The sequence below is a fragment of the Lissotriton helveticus genome, chromosome 4_1, assembly GCF_964261635.1.
Source record: "Lissotriton helveticus chromosome 4_1, aLisHel1.1, whole genome shotgun sequence".
Lineage (NCBI taxonomy): Eukaryota > Metazoa > Chordata > Amphibia > Caudata > Salamandridae > Lissotriton > Lissotriton helveticus.
In genome coordinates, this window is record NC_136063.1 from 799,804,213 (window position 1) to 799,826,427 (window position 22,215).

General features: G+C 46.2%; 1 protein-coding gene across 2 annotated transcripts in view; it reads right to left on the bottom strand.

Moving 5' to 3' along the window:
* The window catches only part of THOC1 (THO complex subunit 1), a 334,223-nt gene that overhangs the window by 139,363 nt on the left and 172,645 nt on the right, over positions 1-22,215 (bottom strand). For both annotated transcript variants that reach the window (XM_078687449.1, XM_078687448.1), the window contains exons 12-15: positions 4,765-4,865; positions 4,490-4,556; positions 4,066-4,116; positions 3,912-3,982 (exon numbers count right to left, since the gene is read on the bottom strand). In XM_078687449.1, the coding sequence (XP_078543575.1) occupies positions 3,912-3,982; positions 4,066-4,116; positions 4,490-4,556; positions 4,765-4,865 (290 nt within the window). The remainder of the gene's footprint in view (positions 1-3,911; positions 3,983-4,065; positions 4,117-4,489; positions 4,557-4,764; positions 4,866-22,215) is intronic.

Below are 22,215 nucleotides of genomic sequence, written 5' to 3' on the forward strand. Positions count from 1 at the left end.
AGAAGGATTAGTACCCACGTTTCTTCTTTAAAGGAATGGGATAGGTTTCCTCGGAGTCACATTTGCGTTTAAGTGGCAATTTGGTCGCAATATGTCAAGTTTTTAGATTGATGTATAGTTCCTTTTGTTTCGGGTCCAGTGTTGGAGGTGTAACATCGAAGCAGGGTGCCTGCAATGGTATTGGAGCATCTTTAGGTACCAAAGTTTTTGGTGCGGGTGTCTTGGGGGCTGAAGATTTCGGTTCCGAAGACTATTTTGGCTACGAAGGAGGTGGGCCCCAGGCGGGTTTTGGCTTCGAGCCCTAAGGTTTCGGCTCGGTGCCTGAGTGTTGACGACACGACCCGGAAGGCTTTGACATATGTTTTGATGCCCAGCCCGAAGACAGGGCATTGGAAACCTTTTCACAAAGGCAGATGTGGAACCGGAGCCTTTTTCTTCGGTCGAGTTCGACTTTGGGGCAAGGGAGGATCGGTACTCACGATAGGCTGACCTTGCGGAATATCTTCGTCCCCATCGGAGCAATACTATGAGACAGAGACAAGGTCCTCACGTTCTTCCTCGGCCCCTATGACATAGCCGGTTTCTTGTTCGGAATCTTCTCTGAAGAGGTCCAGAATGGAGCCGATGTTCTGACTCGCAGCCTTGTTTGTTGTGCTCCGGAGATAAGCACAGGTTGCACACTTTGAGCAAGTCGGTGTGCGTGAACTTCACATGGCACCGAGGGCAGAATTTGAATGGAGTCCATTTCTTCGACCGCAAGGCGGAACGACGCGGGTAGGCCCAACGGCTTTCTACGAGCTTCCCAGTCCAAAATTGTTTTTTGTATTAAATACGATGCGTGGATAAGGGAAATACGCGATCGAAAACAATACCTTCGAGGGTAAGTGGATTGATCACCGAGACGAACCCGAGAAACAGTGTCGTACCGGAGCACAGCAATTTACTTCCGAACCCGATTGCGGAAAAAACAATCTAACAATGGAGTTGATGCCCATGCGCACTATCACCGAAAGGAGGAGTGACCTACCTCGTAACTGGAAAGACTTCTTCAAAGAAAAACAACTTGACTACATCGAGACCCAACACCAGATGGCAGGAGTATGCAAAGCATATGATCTACAGCTCACATGCCTCTAACACGATGTCGCTCACTATGAGGTTAGCCAATAGCTGAAGTGGAGTAACCCACAGCACTACTCTGTATGCTACACAAAGCGGAACAAAATGTGAATGACACAATAACAGACCAACAGATGAAGAGGGCTGGCTGAAAGCCCCTGTAAGACAAATATATTGTACATATAATTTTAGTAAAACCAAAAGGCCTTAGCAAAAACTAGACCAAATGATTTGTTCCCTGAATGTACAAAGTGGAAGGATACCAGTCATCTGATCCAAAGGATGGTAAAAAGCTATGCTCTCAGGAAGAGACCAGCACAAAAAGAGGAAGGAAAGTCATTGATTAAGAAGCAAGTCATAGTAAGCAATGAGCTGACCTAAAGCCCACTACAAGCACTAGTAGTGTCCACAATAGTTCTTTGACAACAGACCATAGGCTCCCCGAGAATCACATCCCTTCTGACAGATATTCTTCCACCCCATCTGGAGTACCAGAATATGGGTTGTCTTTGCTTCGTCTCCCACTGCCCCGTTCCACTCAGATGGTCCAATTGACCACTGAGTAAGAGGCTTTTCAGATTCTCAACATTAGAAAAATTCCTATAAGGGCCTCCAAACACATGGCAAACCTTTATGTAAAGTTTCAAATAGATCTCGTTGTTTACTGCTAAGAATAATGAAGACTCAATTCCGAAGTTCCGAATGAATGCAGTCATCTAGTAAACTGCTCAACCAAGAGTGCTGAGAGGTTGGGTCCCTCTTTCCACAGACTGAGCCCTAGCCAGTCCCTCTAATGCAACATTGGAGTGAGCGAAGGTATAGTGGTCCTGCCCCCTAAAGATGCTCAGCTCTTGAACCACATCCAAGAAACTACGTGCACAGCAAATGGTACGAGATACCTCCAGTTCAATTTAGACACATCCTTTGTGGGCAGTGGTCCCCATTTTCTGGTGTTGTGGGAACTTTGCTCAACTTAAAGGGGAAACTCATTCAACATCTAGGAGAGACTTTTGCAACAAGGAAACTCTCAAATAAATGAGTACTCTAAATGCTGTGGATATTCTCAACCCTTTGGGTGCTTTCTCAATTTTGTCGATACTGTGCAGTGCTGATCTATGGACCTGCAGCTTTGAAAACTCACATAGACTACACTATTCGGTTATGAAGGCGATCAGCCAATACAGGGAACCCGTAGGTCAGTTCAAATTGTATTCTGCTGAAGAGTTTGTGGTGGCACTCGTCCTGGATTTCAGAATGTAGTGCCAGGGCAAGACAGTCTCCCAGTCGTTTCAATACAACCTAGTATTACTATGTGTTACTTTACAGAGAACTGCTCAGCATTGCTGCGGTTGTGATGCACCCATCACAGTCACACAGTAGGCCACTACAGCAGAGGAGGCAGGGCTACGCCCGTAGCACTTGATAGGCTTTTACACATTTTCTTCTGAACAAGGACCAGTAGATTATTCGGGGCCTTCAGGCAAGAGGAGGTTTGTACCAACTTACCAGCTTTATAGGAAGGAACAGACATGCTGTGACTCATGCATATCCCACAACCTTGCGATAATGCATATTTCCAGAGAATCTCATGAATACAGTTATATTTCTAGTGGGCTGCTGGTAAGCTCTTATATAAAAGAAGCGCACAAAAACTTCACACTTTCTTTTAAAAAGTTTTATTAAAATATTAAAGCTCAATTTTAGTGTAGAACACATGTTAAGTGTTCAGGATCCACCTTTATATCCAATTTCCAGACAGGGAATGTCAAAAGACTGTTGAAGATGTGGGAATCAGTTTTAGGAGGTAAACACAACTTCTATGCAAGGTGGTGTATCTCACAGCAGGTAATGATTAAGCAGGCTCCAAGCAGGAGTAACCAAAACATAGGAAAAATGAAGTTTGAAGATTCGGCCCTTGGCTGCCATCAGCCTTCCTTAAGTAGCAATTAAGAACATACAAAAGAGCAGGCACTGCCTAGAAACATTCTCACGCTTAGTAATAGAATCTCTTGACTCACTCCCTTTTCCTCTACCATTCACCAAATGGCAGTGCTCTGGAAGGACTAATCACCAATCTCTTGCAAAAAAGGACCGTGTACAATTTCTAAATATAGCTGTGTCCGTCATTCCTCACTTCAGTGTCTGAGTCCCCGGACACTGGAATGCAGACAGTGTAATTCCACTGTCTGGGGAACCTGTATCCACCATCCCTCTTGTGCCATACTAAACCAAGAGACATCCAAAATAGATTCCACTGTTTGTTCTCATTAGTCAAAATCACATAGCACATGGAGTCTTGCTACCAGACATCCCAAAAACCAGATGAGGATACATGTACTATACACACACACCTCCAAACATACACACTCCCCCACCCACACTTTACATCAGTAGTGCAAGGAGGCCGCATTCCAGCTGAAATTGAAAAAAATCTACTTAATACTATGAATCTTCAAATATTGGTATGCTGCAACTAACGCTGTATGTCAACAATCCAGTTTATTACCGTAGACACGCTTTGTGTCCCACTATAGGTCACAGAACAGATTCTGGGCTTTGACTTTATTATCGGCAGTCTTCGGTCTCAGTGCACATGCTGGATTAGCATGCTCGCTAGTCCAAAAATAAGTCAGAATACAGTTTCTCATATTTCAGATCACTCAATGCAGAGGCATATGCCTGTACATTAATGAGGAAACATTCCTACTCCAACAATGTCCAACTGCCTCCTAAATTCATCACATTTAACAGGTATCATAAAACATATCCACTACTGTAGTATGGCTTCCTACCTTTCTTTCACAAAGCCTGGACAACCTTCATTTTTCCAGGAATTCCAATTCTCTTCAGTGCTAAGTATATGCTGTTAAAAGAATAGGTGAATATTATTAAGTTTGAACTGGTACCATGCAGTGTGACAAAAAATATATAAACTACAACACTCACCTGTATCATTTTTAAAAATTTGTCTCCAGCCGGAGGAGTTTCCGCAATAAGCTGTATTGAGAAAAAGAATGATGAAAGAATAGTAAAAGCCTAATATGAACCTGATATAATCACTAACATGTAGGCTGGTATTTCTGGGATGCACACTGTTTCAGGAAATATTCCCAGTAACATCAGATCGCCTTTTCAGAGCTCTTACTTTGCTAACATTTAGAGTTTCTCAAGATGGAAATTAGCCTTTGCATTTTCAAACATGGGAAGAGAAGACCTAAGAGAGGCATATTAACATCACCAACAGTTATCATATGTTTCCATGCAGAAGCAGTTAATCCACGGAAAAAATGCTTACTTTACTGTGGCATTTATCAACTAATTAACATATAGAGTTTCTAGTGTGACTATTATACAGAGAGCGTTTACCAACCTGATGAAGTAATTTTGTAGTTTCCTCAATCCAGAGTGACTGCTCGTCCTGGAGGACAAAGGTAGAACTAAAAAAAAAAGAAAGCATTACAAAACGTCTCTACACAATTTACAGTGGAACACAACATTTATTCTAGGTAAATGAAATTACTAATAGACCCCAGTGACCTGCTTATAACATCCCTGGAGCGTACCAGATCTCAATCCGACCAATCTGCAATACTTCAGCTTACTCACTGGCTTCTGTATTGAATCTCGCACACATTCAAGGCTCACCTTTTGAATTTGACTTGGCCCTTAAGATACTGGAATAAGATGAGATACTGCAGCAGAATGTGGCGACGAAAGTTACTATCACTCAGCTGTAAATCCATTAGCTGCAGAGAAAAAGGAAATGTAGAATTTATCAGACTCATCAAGAAATATAGTCCTGTTAACTAAAACACAATTAATGTAAGACTTTCCATCTGCTTAAGCATGGATAGGTTTTCCTGTACGCTTCAGTTCTGTGAATAGTATTGATCAAAACAAATATAAGTAGCAGTGAGAAGCTTAGAAGTTCACAGTAAGCCTTTGCATTCATCGGCTACTGCTCATCTCCCATAACACAAATCGGTTCAGGTGGCAAGACCTCGCCACCTAAAGGATCCAGGACAGTGTTACAACTGTACCAAAACCTTACCAATGTTTATATGCATCAAGGATAAGAAGATGGGCTCCTCACTACTTTGCAGAATACTGCTGGACGCTGCACCGCAGAACTTGGTTAAGCCTTGACTCGCTTACACCACACTGGCATCTCCGTACTCGCAGTTACATCGAAAGGTGTCCCGTGAGCAGCCTAGAGGGCCAGGCATCAAGGGTGGTAGTGGGCGTAGGAACCCTGGTTCCAACCCTAGATACCCAACTCCCAAGACTGATTACTCCCCTTTACACTGATAACCTGATTTCCTCCCACAGGACTGTACTGACTGTTTTTCTGTGGAAAACATTGTGTGTGTAGTTGAGAATTGTATGAAAACCTAAGAAACTGTGTTTTGAGAAAAACTGACTTACTTACCTTTTATCCAGAAAATGTACCAGTGTGATATCTAGGCATATCACACCGAGTAGAAAAAGTAATCCTGAAAAGTAATCAAAAGTAAACCAGAAAGTAATTACAACTGTATTTGCACATTTTTACGAGTCTGTAAGAAAAGTCCTTATTTATCCAGCTTGCTTTTTAACAATCTGTCTTGAAAATCTGTTTTTACCTGTACCAAGTCCTGCTTGGCTCCATAAATAAAAATAGAACAAAGAAATATTTTTACTGTGGTAAGTAGCATTTTCCTTTTATACAAAACAAATTGATCAGAGTTCAGTCTTTGAGTGTGTGACATCATTTCTTGCCTGAGTGTGTTCAATAAATGCTTAACACTATCCTCTGATAAAGCTTTACTGCTCGCCCACGCTACCACAAATAGAGTAAGGTATTATCTATTTATACCTCTGTAAGCCTTTGGGGAGCCACTGGACTCTGTACACACTATACCTTAGTTTGGTATGGTATATACAGAGCCAGCTTCCTACACTAATTCTTTGAGGCAATCTGTTCTGTAAAACTCCTAGCTAATTGTATTGTATTGCAATTGCATTTATATAGCGCTTACTACCCCTGACGATGCGTCAAAGCACTTTTTTGGTGAGTAGCACGCTACTCCGGGACCCATAGAGGATTAGTGTTGAATTAGTATAGTGAAACATGCAAGTACATTTTAAGTGGTGGGTAGGTTAGTCAGTTATTTGGAATGATAGCAGAAGGATGGAGGAGGAAAAAAGGTTTGTATTTATATAGCGCTTGTTACCCCTGATGGGGTGTTGAAGCACGCTACTCCGGAAGCCCATAAAGGATTGGTGGTGATTTAGTATGGTGAAATATGAAAGTAATCTCAGTGGTGGATATTAGTCACTTATTTGGAGTGAGAAGGATAGCGGAAGGATAAAAGGGGAAGAAAGGTTTGCATTTATATAGCACTTGTTACCCCTGATGGGGTGTTGCAGCATGCCAGTCAGAACCCATAAAGGATTAGTGGTGAATTAGTATAGTTGAATATGGAATTTGAGAAGTGAACATGTTGCCTGATAATTTTGATTGAAAAGGATAGTGGAGGGATAAAAGAGTGGATTTTTTGTTTTTAGGTCTTAGCATGAGGCTTTTGGATGAGTAAAAAGGAGTTTTGGAGGGGAGGAGTCAGAGGGAAGAGTTTAGAAAGGTTTGTTTTGTGGGATAGGTATAGTAGAAAGAGGTGTCAGATGATACCAGGAGGGGTAGAGTAGGAGAGAGTCAAGAAAGGGTTATTTTGGGGATCATAGTAGTGGTATGGGGTTTGGGATAAATGAGTGGGTGTAGAGGATGTATTGATAGATGTATAGGCTGAAAAATAGGGTAGTGTATTGGAAATGCTAAATTAGAAGAAAGTGATAAATATATAGATCCATAAGTACCTTAAGTTTGTGGATGTGGATGGTGTGGGCTGGGTATTGCTAAGTGGGAAAAATGGACAGCATTTCTGGCCATGGCCATGGTCAATCTTGGACAGGCTCAAACAGGCAGCGGCCCTGTCCTCTCCGCCCTTAAAAGGCTCAAACAGGCAGCAGCCCTTGTCCTCTCCGCCCTTAACAGGCAGCAGCCCTTGTCCTCTCTGCCCTTAGCCTCGACGCCTGGGCTGAGACGCCCTAACCCTGGCCTTTATAGCCCTAGTAACCAGGTGACACCTTCAGCCAATCGGAACCCTAGCCCCAACACTATCCAATCAAAAAAGTAGCCCTAAAATCTAGAACCAATAGGGGACAAGGACCTTACAGCCAATCTTAGCCCTAGTCCAAGCACCCAATCAGTTAAAAAACCCTGATCTCTACATCTAATAGAGGCCCTAGCCCTACCAGTAGTCCCAACCCAAGTCCAAGCAACTAATGGTACAGGAAGCCCTAGTCCCTATTTCCAATAGAAAGCCTAACCCTACTTTGAGTACCACAACTAGTCCAGCAACCAATCACACCAGAAGCCCTAATCGCTACTTACAATTAAAGGTCTAACCCTAGCACTAGTCCCAACCCTACATTGATTGAATCACAGACCCAGAAACCAATCAGAACCCTCAAATACCCAACCAATGAAGACACTAACCCTAATCCAATAGAAACACCAGATACAACCACCACTCAGTGTACACATGTACCAACCACTAGCAGACCATATAAGGTCCTGGTGACCTCAGACAATGTTTGCTGGCCAGGGAGTTGGAAGCTGCTTCTCCTGTTTAGAATCTCCTAGGAGACAGACAGGCTCAATCCACACTTTGGACTTCTGCAGGTAAAGGCCTCACTCACTTGAAATCTAACAATACTGGTTGAATTAAACTTTACTCCCTCTCAAGGCCAAAAAACGAAGTGCACAGTCCCTAGTAAACACAGTTTAAACAGTTCACAGAAGCACCCTCTGATGTAGAATATCCCTGTTGCTGGGGGGAGGGGGGCTGGTTTCACTGGCTTTTGAACACAAAATGGCGGCTGGGGGTGCACTGTTTTAACATACAGGTCTTAGCACAGAGAAGAGGCGAAATTTGGAGGGAAAACTGAATTGTCAAAAGGAATGAGAGGGATAAACTACACTTAAATGGAAGAAATCATGGGCAGGGAAAACCACAAGTTTAAAACACAAAACAGGTGATAAAATATGCAATCACAGACAGGTTAAAACTACAATTTTAAACTGTAACTACCACAGGCAAAGACAGTAATCACAGAAAGGGAAAATCGTTTTTTGAATAACTTTTATTCTGGGGAAGAGACAGCACTAGTCTGTCTCTGTACCACTTCCTGGACTCTGCTCACTACAATCTGGGTCACAGGAAGGCTGCAACTCACAAGATGGAGGACATTGAACACGTTACTTACCTCCAGTAACCATGTATCTGGTAGAGACATAGTCTAACCGCAGATTCCTTAACTTAGAATATCCTCAGGCGTCAGACTGGACCCGGAAAATCTTGTGCAGCAGCACCTCTGCGCGCCGGGGGGAGGCGCCGTACGGCTCCGCCTTGACGTCGTCCATGGACGTGACGTCAGCGGAGCCGTATATGCCCGACCCCGTCGCGCCAATGTCCGTTTTCGTCAGAAGACTTTTCCACGTCAGAACGTGAAGCCACCACCAAAACCTATGAAAATATGGGAACAGTGTGCAGAAAAAGAAAAAACAAGGTATGCTGAAAAATATCACCATTGAAAGACAGTGCCAGGCACTGTATACTGTAACCTGAGGGAGGGAAAAGAACAGAGCACAACTCTAGGAGGGACCCCCGAGATCGTTAAGGCCAAAACCTCCCCCGAAGGCAGAAGAAGATGCAGAGCATAGGCAGGAGTCGAACCTGTGGCCTGTGTGAGCCTGTGCGACCAGAGGCACAAGACTTGCCATAGAGCCATAGCCCCTTGGAGAACCATAAAAGCAGAAAGGCTGCAACCACAATATATGACAGTGAAGGACAACCAGTCCGGAACCCAGGAGTAAGGACAAACTACCATAAGGCGCCACCAAAGGGAGATGTCAGATCCAATAAGGGACCTACCGAATGCACCACTGTCAGAGACTGCAACCGCTTGAGTGCAGGGGGAGGGAAGAGACCTCAAGCGGTTGAAGATAGAAGGGAAGGAAGGGGGGAGGGTAGGAGAATTAGACTCACATCAGACAACCCAGGGTAAAGGTTGTAAAGGACACATGGCATACGGGCATACCTTCCAATCACAAGAATGAGTAGAGCAGAGCCATGAAACAGAATGTAGCATCGTGAGTCAGAGAGAAGAGAAGACGTCACCCCGCAGGGGAATAAAGCCACCCAAAGGGAGGCGAAGGCAAGAAGCCCAACCTGAAAACGTTGTCGCAGGACGGGAAGGATGGGCGGGCGTTAAGGAATCTGTGGCTAGACTGTCTCTACCAGACACATCGCTACCGAAGGCAAGTAACTTGTTCAACTGATAGAGACGTCTAGCCGCAGATTCCTTAACTTAGAATAGATACCAAAACCATACCCATAGAGGCGGCGGGAGTGCGAATGAACCCCACTAAGGTTCAGAGAGAACCTAGCCGTCAATAACATGACCAAAAGAGTGTAGTCAACCAAAGGACGAACACAGTGGGGACAGAAATGACATGCAGCCAACCACCAGACCCTTATGTCCTGAAGAGAGCGGGAATCAAGGGGAGGCTAGGGCACCACAGCCCATCCAGAATAGCAGGAAAACCCCCATATGTAGAGGGGATGAGAGAAGGAAAACACCAAGCCAGAAAGCTTGTGCCTGACTGAAAAATGCAGACTATGAAAGAAGACTAGCAAGAGAAATGGAGGATCCACGGGATCCAAGGTGTCGACAAGAAGCCAGAGCTAGCCCCAGCTAAACAAGCGTAAAACACTGTTGAACCTGCTCCTGTAAAGATACGAAGGCAGCAGGATACCGATCCCTGCCCAGTACAGGCAGACATGGAACAAAAACACACCTAGTAAAGAAATTGTCTTGAAAAAAGGAGTTCAGCACCTCGCAGGAAGTAGTACTGAACCTATGGCGTGAAAGAACCGCAGGATGCGGCAGTCGACAAGCCAATCCAAAAGACTGGTAAGTGGTATGGTGGAGAGAACGCAGACCCCCCCACACATGTACCACAGAGGAAGAGTACTTCGGAGACCCTCGCCAGCCAGACATGTGTGAGAGCATTGAAAGGATGCCCTTACACAGCCAGAAGGACGCTCATATGCGGCCAGAAAGAACACCAGGAAGCAAGACAGCAGGACCAGCTGAGATGCGCACAATAGCAAGAAAGCAACGGCTACTAACTCCAGAGAAGATCTGGTGATGTAAGAGGACAGGGCCAATACCAAGGCAGGAAAGCCTGCACACGCCATTAGAACGAACATGGCGCAGAAACAGTCTCAAGGGGATTCCAAAACCCGGCCAAACCCAGGGACTAAGGTACGTTCAAAAGTACCTGCATTTATACAGAAAGTGGAACTAGTCCAGGTTATAAGCAGCGTAGACCAGAAGAGAGAACAGTCCCCTCGCAGGACAATTAGAAGAAAAAACGAGCCTAACAAGGGAGTACTCCGAACCAATTCACGGGTCCTAGACGCTCGGAAGAACAGAGTTCAAGGAGAACAGACTCCACGAGTCCGCCACACTATGAAGGCCAGCAGAACGTAGAAATCCCTGCTCGGAAGCAGCGGGGATGTGGAGAAAACTGCTGGGGAATAAGCCAAAAGGCCATAACAACATACAACAGAGAGGCCCAGAGCAACTCCCTACTGGCGAGAACAACCCAGAAGGGGGTGGCGCCAAAAGACGGTCCATATGACAAAAAGCAGGATGCCAGGCCATGCGAGGTAGATACCACACAGCATTGACCTAGACCAGGAGTCGAAACACCTGACACTAGAGCGATGCGACCCTGCGGAACGCAATAAAGGGGGGTACATGAGTCCCAGGGGGATACTCACAATGAAAACTCCACAAGAGCGTACAAGTGCAACTGCAGACACCTGCCACCAGCCAATACCCCACATAGGGCAAGGGTCATCCCTTGGTAAGAATGGGGTTCCTCTTGGCAAAACAGACAGTCAGAGGACTGAAAACAAAAACAACCTAGCCATACGGCTATACAGACAATACAGAGACACCAACCTGCCTCTGATAAAAACTGGTCCGTAAAGGAAGACCCGCAACCAGGAAAAAAAGTCAGTCACTGGCACAGCGGAATTATAGTAGCCCTGCCTGGGGATCGCAGAGTCCTCATGGGACCCAAAAAGGTCTATTCCGTTAAATGGCATGTCTTGGAGGCTCTCCCGTATATTATCAGGGAAGTGACTGTCACGCATCCAGGCATGGGGGTATCCAGAGTGCGGAGGACGCACGTGCAAACACGCATGTAGTGTTTAAAGCGCAGACGGCCGTGCTAGAAGAAGCAAAAAGCGGTCTTCCACATGCATCCAGCCACCGGGATTCCCAGGTGGGAGGAAACAATGGCAGAGTGGAGGAGTCTTGAAACCCAAAAGCCGCCTGAATTACCAGGCCCTGAGCAGTAGGGTGGAGGGACAGGCAAAGTGGATCCCCCAAGGCAGGACGGTGCCTACTAGCAATGGCCCGATCAACCGGGGCTCCGGAAGAGGGCCGTGCCCATGTGCCATGCAGGACTTCTAATGAAGCATCCCCCAAGGGGTAGCAAGGGCTCCACGGTAACGGGTTCGAGTTGAAGCAGATCCATTAAGGGATTGGGCATGAGGGGTACCACAGGAGGCTAAAAGCAGAGGATAGCAGCTGCCCTGTTGATAGCACCGCATAGGTGGCTCCTAGCTCAGTAGTCACCCTAGGAGGGGACAAGAGGCCGTCTGTAGGAGAGGGTTGGAGACTAATCCTCCCAGTCGCCATAAAGAGCGGGGCCGGGGAACGACACGAAGGCCATGCCACACTAGGGACCTGCACCAGTGGCCCCCGACCAGGGGAAGCAGCAGCTTCCGTAAGGGCTGCAGCAGATACTGGTGTTGCTTGACACTACTGAGTCAGAAGCGAGGAATCCGGAGGGAGGTCAACCTCAGGCATGGATGCCGGTGTCGATGAACGTATGGACACCGGAGGCGATGGATGTGTCGACAGCGGCGTCGGTGGGCGCCGTGTCGGAGTCAGCTGGACGTCGACGGCCTCCACTGGGGGCGCTACCTACGGATCATGAGTTTCCCTAGATGTGGGATCAGGTTTAGAGCCAGGTGTGGGTTTGGACGTCGAACCCGGCTTCGGGTCCGACGAGGAGCCTGGCACCGAGCTCGGCGTTGCCGCCTCTGCCGTCCGCTAAGGAAGCCGTACAGGGCTATGCGTTGACTGGCGGTGTGTGCTAGAGCGACCAGGACGGTCTGGGCCACAGCCCAACGTCGTCGCCTCAGCTCCAGAGTCGGTGCACACAGCCCGGGTAGGGGAAGGATCCGCCGATGAGAGCCCGGCCTGAGTATCCTCCGCCTCTGTGGTGCCCGAAGAAGCGCAGGGAGAGAGGGGGACTCTAAGTAGGCCTCAAGAGCCCGGGAGTAGGCCTCCATTTGGACACGCGTCTCTCCAACTCCTGGAAAAGGAGGGTATGGAGGAGGTGACCCCGGGCGCCCTTAGCGGACCCCTTACGAGATGAATGGGCGCCAGCGGCAAGCCTACGAGAGTTGGACCTCAGTGGACGCTTGTGGCTTCACTTACCTTTTTCAGGGCGAGGTCGCGGGAGCGGCCTTGGGAACGAGCCCCCTCTGGAGAGGGAGAGCGGCGACGAGAAGAGGCTGGGCCGGACAGCCGTGCGGCCAACAGCTTCATATGGAATTCCCGTAGGAACTTCGGCTTCATCTGTTGTCATTCGCCGCATTCTTTGGAATCGTGATGCACACAAAGGCACCACATGTAAATAAGGTGCTGGTCAGTGCCAGACATCTGACGCGCACAGGACTCACAGGCTTTGAACCCGGATTGCACACTGTTCCAGTATGACATCAGCGGTGCCGAGAAGGCCCAAAACTAGGCCAGGAATTGCTGGTTTCCAGGATCTGCGTCGTGACGCGGAAAAGAAGAAAACTGCTATTGACGCGCCGGGTTGGGGCATATATGGCTCCGCTGACTTCACGTCCATGGATGACAGGGCGGCACCGTGCGGTGCCGCCCCCCCCCCCCCCCCCCCCCGGCGTGCAGAGGTGCTGCTGCGCTAGATTTTCCGGGTCCAGTCCGATGCCTGGGGATATTGTAAGTTAATGAATCTGCGGCTAGACGCCCTATCAGATATCATAAAATTAGAGCTTTCTAGGTGATGTGTATGCAAACTTACTCATTGCTTTTTCAGTCTACAGCCTGTCCTTTGCCAGACTAGTTTCGGTCTGCTCTGTTGCTGTTTTCAAAAGAATGAGATGATATACGAGAAAACGCAACCATGGGACAAACGGTTATAAATTCGCTCTATAGAATGCCTGAAGTTCCTCTCTCCTCGAGAGGCTTTCAAACAAGCTTTCTAATATATTTTTCAACCTTATTTGGGGAAAAGTTAACTCCATAATCTGTGATGTAAGCTGGGAATCAAAGCAAATGTATTACACTGCAAATTTATCCAAAGCCACTTTGCTTCTCTCTAAATGTCACACTTCATGAGTAGGTACCATATGAGCTATAAATACACTGTTAAAGAATAAAGCATCATTGTTACACTTTACATGAATACATGTGAGGCCTTTGGCAACGAAAAGCCTAACAAGCAAACCAAGACACGTTATACTGGGGCCATTACACCAGTGCCATGTTAGGATATGTGGTCTTATCTTTCTAGGTTTTTAGTGGTTTTATTTCACGTCAGAAGGTATTTGCATACAAGCACCGACAAATAAACATAGCACTTTAAAAAAATAGAACTGAAGAAAAGTGGATGTCTGGGAGCAGGATCAAGTCAGTGACTAGCAATCAAATGATGCCCCATACTTTCAAATCTAATCAGCTTTAAAAACAACTTTTGCACATTGCAGTAATACCTCATATTGAGAATAGTGTGCAAACTTCTATAGGACTAGTTTATAAACATATTTGGGGCCAGAAGCCTCTCCTTGCTAAATGGATCTATTAGGCTTTCAAACAAACGGAGGAACTTCTCAAGGTCTTTCTGAATAAAAAAAAGCACCAAGAACAATTCCATCTCATTATAGAAGCAATGTGAGAATCTTTTACTATTCTTCCAGTTAAACATCACAAATATCCATGTGGTAGTCATGACCAAACCAGAACCCTCATTGTTTCTCATTCCTGGTCTCAACCACCCAACAGCCTCTGCATTCCCAAAAATTACATTCTATGCATGTGAAGCAAAGTCATTGTGTGGTTGTCTGATAAGCAGTAAACACTTAAGATACAGCCTAAACCTTGCACTGGGCCTTGCAAGACGAAATTATTTCCTTTCCGCAGATAATATAAACCTGGTCAATGTAACCCTCACAAAGGCTTCTGTTGTCACTAAATAAGGAATAATCACTCTCCTCAAACAAATTGGTAGACGACCCAGGAAACCATGTGAAGTATCGGCCTACCACAACAAGCCTGACGTTGAGGATGGATCCACCGATAGTAGTTCAATGAGAAGCCTCCTCCAATCATTGGGGCCAAAAGCGTACCTAAGACATGCAACAGTGCTTCTTTGAAAGCCTTTACTCGTTGTGGAGTCACTGATGGACCTGAATTGCATCGGGATGAATTGTGAAATCAGTTGCTAGGTAGAAGAAACCAGGACCAGCACCGAGAGGCGGGAAACAACCTTAATAACGAATCCCTAACAACCACTGTACCTGAACCACGACCTCCAAAACCAGAGGTAAGTGTCAATAATTAAAAAAGTTTCAAATAATTTTTTTTAAATTGATTTATACATTTCCTTATTTTAATTATGCTGTCGTTAAAATACTTTATATAAATGTAAATTGTTATGCCAGTAGATGGCCCTGTAGGTTTGTTTTTCAATGATGCAATTTTGAATTGTGCTCCATGCGACTGTTCCGCTCTGGTTTTCACAGCTGAAATAGTCACAAAAGGGTGGTTGGACGTTAATTATATGTTTTATACGAGTCAATTCTTTTTAAAAATGAAAAATTTGTTCTGGAATCCGTTTTTTAATAATTTTATTTTCTGTGAGAAAAAAGATGGAATATGTTATAGTTTTTTGCCGAACATTACTGTCTCTTTGTAAGTTCGTCTGTATTTTAATAAAATGATTGGATTATACATTTAAAGTTTCTTCACTATAAATAGTTTAAATAAGAATTGGTGTTTTGTTTAAATACATTTTTTTCATGTTTCAATCTTGCATTGATTTGAACATAGTGGTAGATTCGGGTAACATGGAAATTCATTAATTTTCGTGGTTTAGTGAATCGTTGTTAAACACGTAGTGGTTTGGCTTTGGTCGTGGTTTAGCCTTCGTGGTTTAGGCATTTGCTGTTGAAGTGGTAGTTGTTTAATCATACTTCCCCCGGGAAAATCCTTGCCACCAGAGACATAGGCGCCGCGGCCAGGGCGACTGACGCTGGAATCTGGGGACCACGGTTCGATCCCCGGCTCCGGCGGCAGGTCAGCCCAGCACCATGTGACTCTGGGCAATAGCTCGCTTAATCTTCCCGACGGCCCCCCAGCGCCTAGAGACCCTTACGGGTGATTGTGCGCTTTACAAATGTGGACTTTACTTTTACTTTTTACATACCTCTTGGAGGGTGTCACAGACATCCGCTTGTAATCGTCTCTAAAAGGTTTAAATTTTGTAGTCTTCAGAGGAGACATATTCCCTTGTAGGACATTTTTAAAGAAACATTGGTCAAACACTAGAAAACGTTGAGTGAGCGAGCTTCGGATCTTCATTCAAAGGTGCACAAAGAAGGGAACTGACGTCAGCATGCAGCGGTGGCAAGTATATGTGGCCTGACGTCACTTCCAGGGTGGGACAAAATTAAAACAGAGCAGCACAACGCCCCTAGCCAGATTGCAGGAGCAATACTGAGAAAAATCTGGTCAAATCTGGCACCTGGGGGTATTCACAAGGTGAGGAATCCGCATTTAGAAGATTATCAATCAGAAACACAGTTTGTTAAGTCGGAAATTGCAGAGTGCAGCTATAGGGATGCTCAAAATGCGGTTTGGCTCAAAATGTAGACACATCAAAAGACCAAGACCCGATTGAGGTCCCATTGTAGCATGCTAAAAACAACAAAAGGGAGAGAAGGAGACTGGGCAGGGAGTTGGAAGGTTGCTCAGTGATTCTCTCTGCTGACATGAAGTACTGTCTGGGGCTCACTGGCAGAACCACTGGGGTCGAAGTTACAGCAAACACAGCAGGACCAGCGTCTGACATCCCAGACTACGGGGATGTCGCAATTATCTGCAAATAATAAAGAGAATATAGACAATTGGACTGCAGACCAGCAGTAGAGGGCATAGTGAGTAGAGTTTGTGGATGTTAGCAAGGTCTACAACTATCTTGCAGAAATATCACAGCTGCTGCCCCCCCAGGGAACCAACATCACTTCACAGCTGTGACCAGGAGGTTTGAAACAGGAGAGGCAGCCGCCCACAGCCACATTACAGCGAGAAAGAAATCAGTTGAAGGATGCTTGCATTAAGTCTAACCACTAGCAACATTCCAACCCACTGTTCTCTTGCCCACCATGCCACCTCAGATTAGACCCAGCCATATTCAAATCAGTCTTGACCTTGGCCGAATAGAATAGTGCAGCCCGACCTGCCAAGCAAGGCCCACTCTGAACCGGAACACAAGCATCCTCGCATCATCTTTTGAGTGTTTTTATGTAGCACCCTAAGTGGCCAATGGTATGCCCAGATGCAGATGCCATCCTCACTGTGCCATTGGAACCAAGCTACACCAGACTGAAAAGCCCCAATCAGGGCGCAAGCGTCCTTGGGTCGCTTGTGTTCCGGTTCAGGGAGGACCTGGCTTGGCAGTTCAGGCTGGACTGTTCCTATTAGATCATTGTCCAAACTGATTTGCGAATGGCTGTGTCCAAACTGAAGCGACCTGATGGGCAAAAGTATGATAGACTGGAATGCTACCCCAAATGTTTGCCAGTGTTTAGACCTATTGAAAACATCTGCCTCTAAAGGAGTGGGAGGCCTGTTGTGGAGGGAAGGATGAAAGCTGCCTCTGCTGGTACCCTCTTCTGAGGCCTCCAAAGAAGTGAAATAGCTGGGGGAACTGCCTTACCTACAGGCCAAACCCAGAGTATGCTGTAACCTTACTATCTTTCAATTGCTCCAGGACTGAGTCCACCTTGTCACCGGAAGAGACATATGCTATCAAATAGCATGTCCATGAGTGACTTTTGGAGATCGTTCCAAGAACCGGTGGAGTGAATCCAAGCATGGCACAGAAGCACCACACTGTTCCCCACTGCCTTACTCAAGCAGTTGGTAGTGTCCAAAGCCAATCTTACTGTGCACTTCGCTGAGACCTGGCTGTTTTGGATAAGGAGCTGCAAGTTGGACCGAAAGTCATCTGGGACGGCTGGCAATATCCCTGCCACCATGTCCCACAAAGCATTAGTATATCTATGCAGGATGTAAATTGTGTTCACTGACCTAAGGGCATGCCGGCCAAAGGAGAACATTCTGTTGGCAAACTTCTATATGTGTTTTGAAACTGTTTGGTGGGGTGGCTGGAAATGCTTTGGGGTTCAATCTGCTAGTGGAGGCCTCTACCCTCAGGTATTCTGGGGATGGATGTTGGAGGAGGAAGGAAGGGAGCCCCAGGGCAGACCTGTGCTGCCTTGCAATCTGCTTGTTCACTGGAGGGCCAAATCCTGGTTTGGCCCAGGTGCCCACCAACTTGTTTGTGAGGGACTTGTTAAAAGGAAGCAGAGGCGTCTGTGCAGTCTGTCCTGGATGGAGCACCTCAGTGAGACAATTTGTTTCGACTTCAGTGCTAGGTAGCGTAAGGTCTAGTACCTCAGCTGTTCATCTAATGACAGTGGTAAGAGAGGAAGAGTCTTTAGTAGCCACAGCTGACAAAGGTGAGTGAAGGTCAGGGGACAAATCCATCCCACTGGTATCCTGCAAGTCAAAGAATAGGTTCTTCTCTTTCTATAAATTTACTAAGGTCATCATCATCATATTCATGGCAGTAGGTTACGGCATTGGAGTGACAAAGAATTCGAAGTTGGTGCGACACCGATGCAGCTAGGTTTTGATGCCGTGAGAGGTGTAGGATTCAACGTCATGCTCAATGTAGTGGTTGAACTTAGGGTAAGGTCGAGGGGCACAGTTGCGGATGAGTCCCCCAGTAACAGACCAACTGGAGGCCACATCTGATCCTTGGGGCAGAAGAAGCGCCAGAGGCACCCAGTTGGATACCTAAAATCTTGTCCATTGCCTCCTTGAATTGATAGGGTTGTTGCACAGTCGCCACTGAACCCAGGAAAACAGGGCGCATGGGAACAACGGTAAGAATCTGCGCAGAGGACAGAGACTGAGTTTGCAGCCTAGAGGTATCTGTGGCGTTGCATTGCTTCTCATGGTGGGAGCAGTGGGACGAAGGAGAGCTTTGCTTCAACTTCTTATTCTTCTTCGACTTTTGACTTACATGAAGACCTTGATCAAGGTTAACCGTTTCCTAGATCGGCCGTTGGACCGGGAGCACGCCCACACTCTGGACTTTGACCGAGACCGGGAATTCTTGGACTTCTCACAGTGCTCTGTGATATAAAGTTTGGCTTAGTGGTCATGGATGGTCTTCAGGTTCATCTTCGGGTATTGGTCGCGTTTGGAGCCCAGACACCAGAGACAGACCTCGTAGAGGTCCATCACCATCATCTGTTTGTGGAAATCCTTAGATAGTTTGAAACCAGTCGTTTTTTGGGAGGAGATATGTCCCTTGAATACTGGAATCTTTTTTGACAAGAATTTGTGTCAGGCACCACAGAATTTGGGGGAGCAAGCTCCAGATTTGCATCAGAAAGTGGGAAAATCAGCATACAGAGGTGGCGACTATGTAGAGGTACTGTCACTTCCAGAGGGGGACAGACCCGAAGCAGAGTCGAAAGACGCAACATACCCATGTGCGAGGGAACGCTATGAAAATCTTCTGGTTCCTGGGGTATGCACAATGCGAGTGATCTACGGTAAGAAGTAGCCATTAGAATTAGCCTTTGTCTATATTTTCCTCTCCCTTTTTTTCCTGGTTCTAGATTTTTAAGTTAGACAATGGTGTGGCCAGAGACTCTCCAATGCATGATGTTGATGGCTAATAAGATACGTCTAAATTGTACTAATAGTGTTAAAATTGTAGGTACATTACACCCATAATTTCCGCAGAAAGTAAAATATTTCTTCAAAACTATTCCACTAATGAAGGTGAAGATTGTAGAGGTTCAGATGGAATTCCTTGCTCTATTGCTAGGGTAGAAGGTCCTCCTAAAGAGGAAGCCAAGTGGAGAGTAAAGGCACATGGTCAGCGGACAGGACTACTGACTCGCTAGACCCTACCCAGAACAATCACAATGATTTATCATTGGACTCGCCTGACTTTCTTCAGAAAGCACAGGATTAGGGCAGAGGTGGAAGCACGTACGGAGGTAGAAGTCCCCTCAAAGGCAGAACACAGACCATAATTACGTGGATAAAACACAGCATTCAACACAACGAACAGCCGATGCGTTTCGTACTTGTGCAGGACTTCATCAGGGTACTAGATTAAGATGGAATCAAGCCCCTCCGTCTATATCGAGGTAACGAATAATTAATGGCTAATACAGACACGTCCCACTGTGTTTTCTTGCCCAGCCGTGTTGCTGTTACGTCCCACAGCGCCCGTGTGAACTGCGACAGCCTTATTCCGGCTGTTGTCATCCTGCCATTTGGATTACAACTAATAAGTTGTTTTGCAATGGGACATCCGCTCTATCTAGATGTATCATAGGTGTAGCGGGAGAATTTGTATCTGACCCGTTTGCATTACCATGTGGGGTCCCGCAGGGGACCTTCGCTGACACAACTGGGGCCGAGGCAGACCTACCTCCCTTCACTCGCTTCTGGGGCCCTGACGCTGCTTGTTCCTCCCGCCGCCGTTGCTTGTCATCCCGCACGGCCGCTGTGGGGGGGGGAGGAGGAAACTACAGCTCCCAGCAAGCTTTGCGACACTGACCAGCACCGCCCACTTCCTGGTTTTGCGCGCCCGGAGGCGCTTATACTGTGGCAGCTTCCTCCGCGTCGCGGACGCGCACGGACAGCGCCGGGCGAAGCCCGGGCAAAGGGCGGGCCCTCTGTGGCCTTCAGAGGCCCGAGGAGGACAGGACGGGCCACCCCCCTTGGCATCTCAACAAGAGGAGGTAAAGAGACCTGGATATTATATTTATGCTCACTCACGGACCTCCCCAATGGATATTATTTTGTGAACTTTGAAATTACTAGATCTTGCTGCTGTTTTGGCGTTAACTACTTTTAAACAAGTCGCACTATGATTCGTAAGGGGGTTACCAAACATGCCATCCTCCAGAGGGGTTCGTTCAATGGGACACTCGACCACTACCTAAATAGGACAACATTGCCCATTCCCAGTGAAACAGAGAGGCCAGAACGATCCCCGCCCATAGATAGTACACCCAACAAGCAATCTCCCTCACAGGCAGCCGACATAGTACAAAACCTATCTCTGCTGGAGGAATTAAACAGTTTATGTAAAACAAAGTATGCCCTACTGGAACCGAAAACTAAGCAAACCTGCGCCCTTAACTGTTCTACAGTAAGTACAAGTCCCCAGACTAGTACACCATTCCACCCAAATGATAGTCTGATAGGTACCCCCCACTTACTATCTGCAAAAGTTATCACCCAAAACATAGTGCTCCCTCAGGTTCCCTCCGTTAAAAGAAAGCGAAATGGGGTTAAACACCAGGGAAGTCAGGCAAAACAACTGAAATTGTGCTCAAGCCCCCCATTGGCCGTCATCACCTCCCCCCCAGCCCTAGAGGTTGCCGCAAAATTAAACTCTTCTGCACCTTCTACCCAGGCAACCCTATTGGCCCAGATCGAACACCTGGTCAAATCTATAATATCCCCGTGATAGAAAGAATGAACAATCTAGGGGATAGGCTTACGGGAATAGAGGAGGTGATCAAGGCCAACTTGATACTCATAAAAAACATTGCAAGATCTAACCAACCTCAGTCTCTCGCTGCCATAGAAGTGCTTAAATCATCTGCACAAAGTAATGTCCAAATCCAACCAGTAGCCTCACCCACGTCAGCTCCAAACATTCCTAGAGTATCCACTAACTCTACACTAGCACAGTGCACTGCCGCAAGAGTAGGGTTGAGCAAAGAACCTACATTCCATAAGGGGACAGTTGCTAACTATGGCAACATGCCAAGAATATTTAAATCACATACACCTACCACCGGAGGCCGCTCCGTTTGTGTGCATTCTCTCGGGAGTGCCAGCACTCATATGCGGGAAAGTCAAAAGACATCAGGACCTAAAAACAAGGTTACATTTTGGCTAACAAAAAATAGACCCCTGCCCCCTAACTTGGATGGAGGAATTATGAGTGTTAGAAGGGTGGGCTGGCTAGGATCCCTTCCAAAAGATATTGTCGGCGACCTGGTACTAGTAAAATTCAGGAACAAACACGTTGTCCCATATCTTCAAACTTGGCAGCCCCAAAAAGGAGATGGCCCTATATCCACCTGGGATCTACATGAATTTTACCCCAGTACGTCATACCTTTGCTCATCAAGACCAAACGCAAAGTGTAACCACCCGATGGGCAGAAGTGTCTGCGCATTGAGGGGCTGCAACATCTCCACTTCCAACCGATTTGAAACATTGTATAATAGCTATCTTTGACCTACATATGGAAAGTTTTTCAATAAATTCACTTTGCTTGTTATTAATTGCCTTAATTAAGGGACAACTAGTTGTAATGGTATTGTCTCTAATGCTAATCCTGTAAAATGAATGTAATCATAAAGGAAATCGCACCCAAAGGTTGGGCTCATATTTTAACTTGTAGATATTTTGTGTTACTGTAATGTATGTTTTATGACTTATGCTTTTATGATTTGAAATTTAAATCGAATAAAGCTGCTACTGACTGACTCTGACATTATTTAATATATATGTTACTTCACTGGCGCCCCTTATTCGATCATTTGG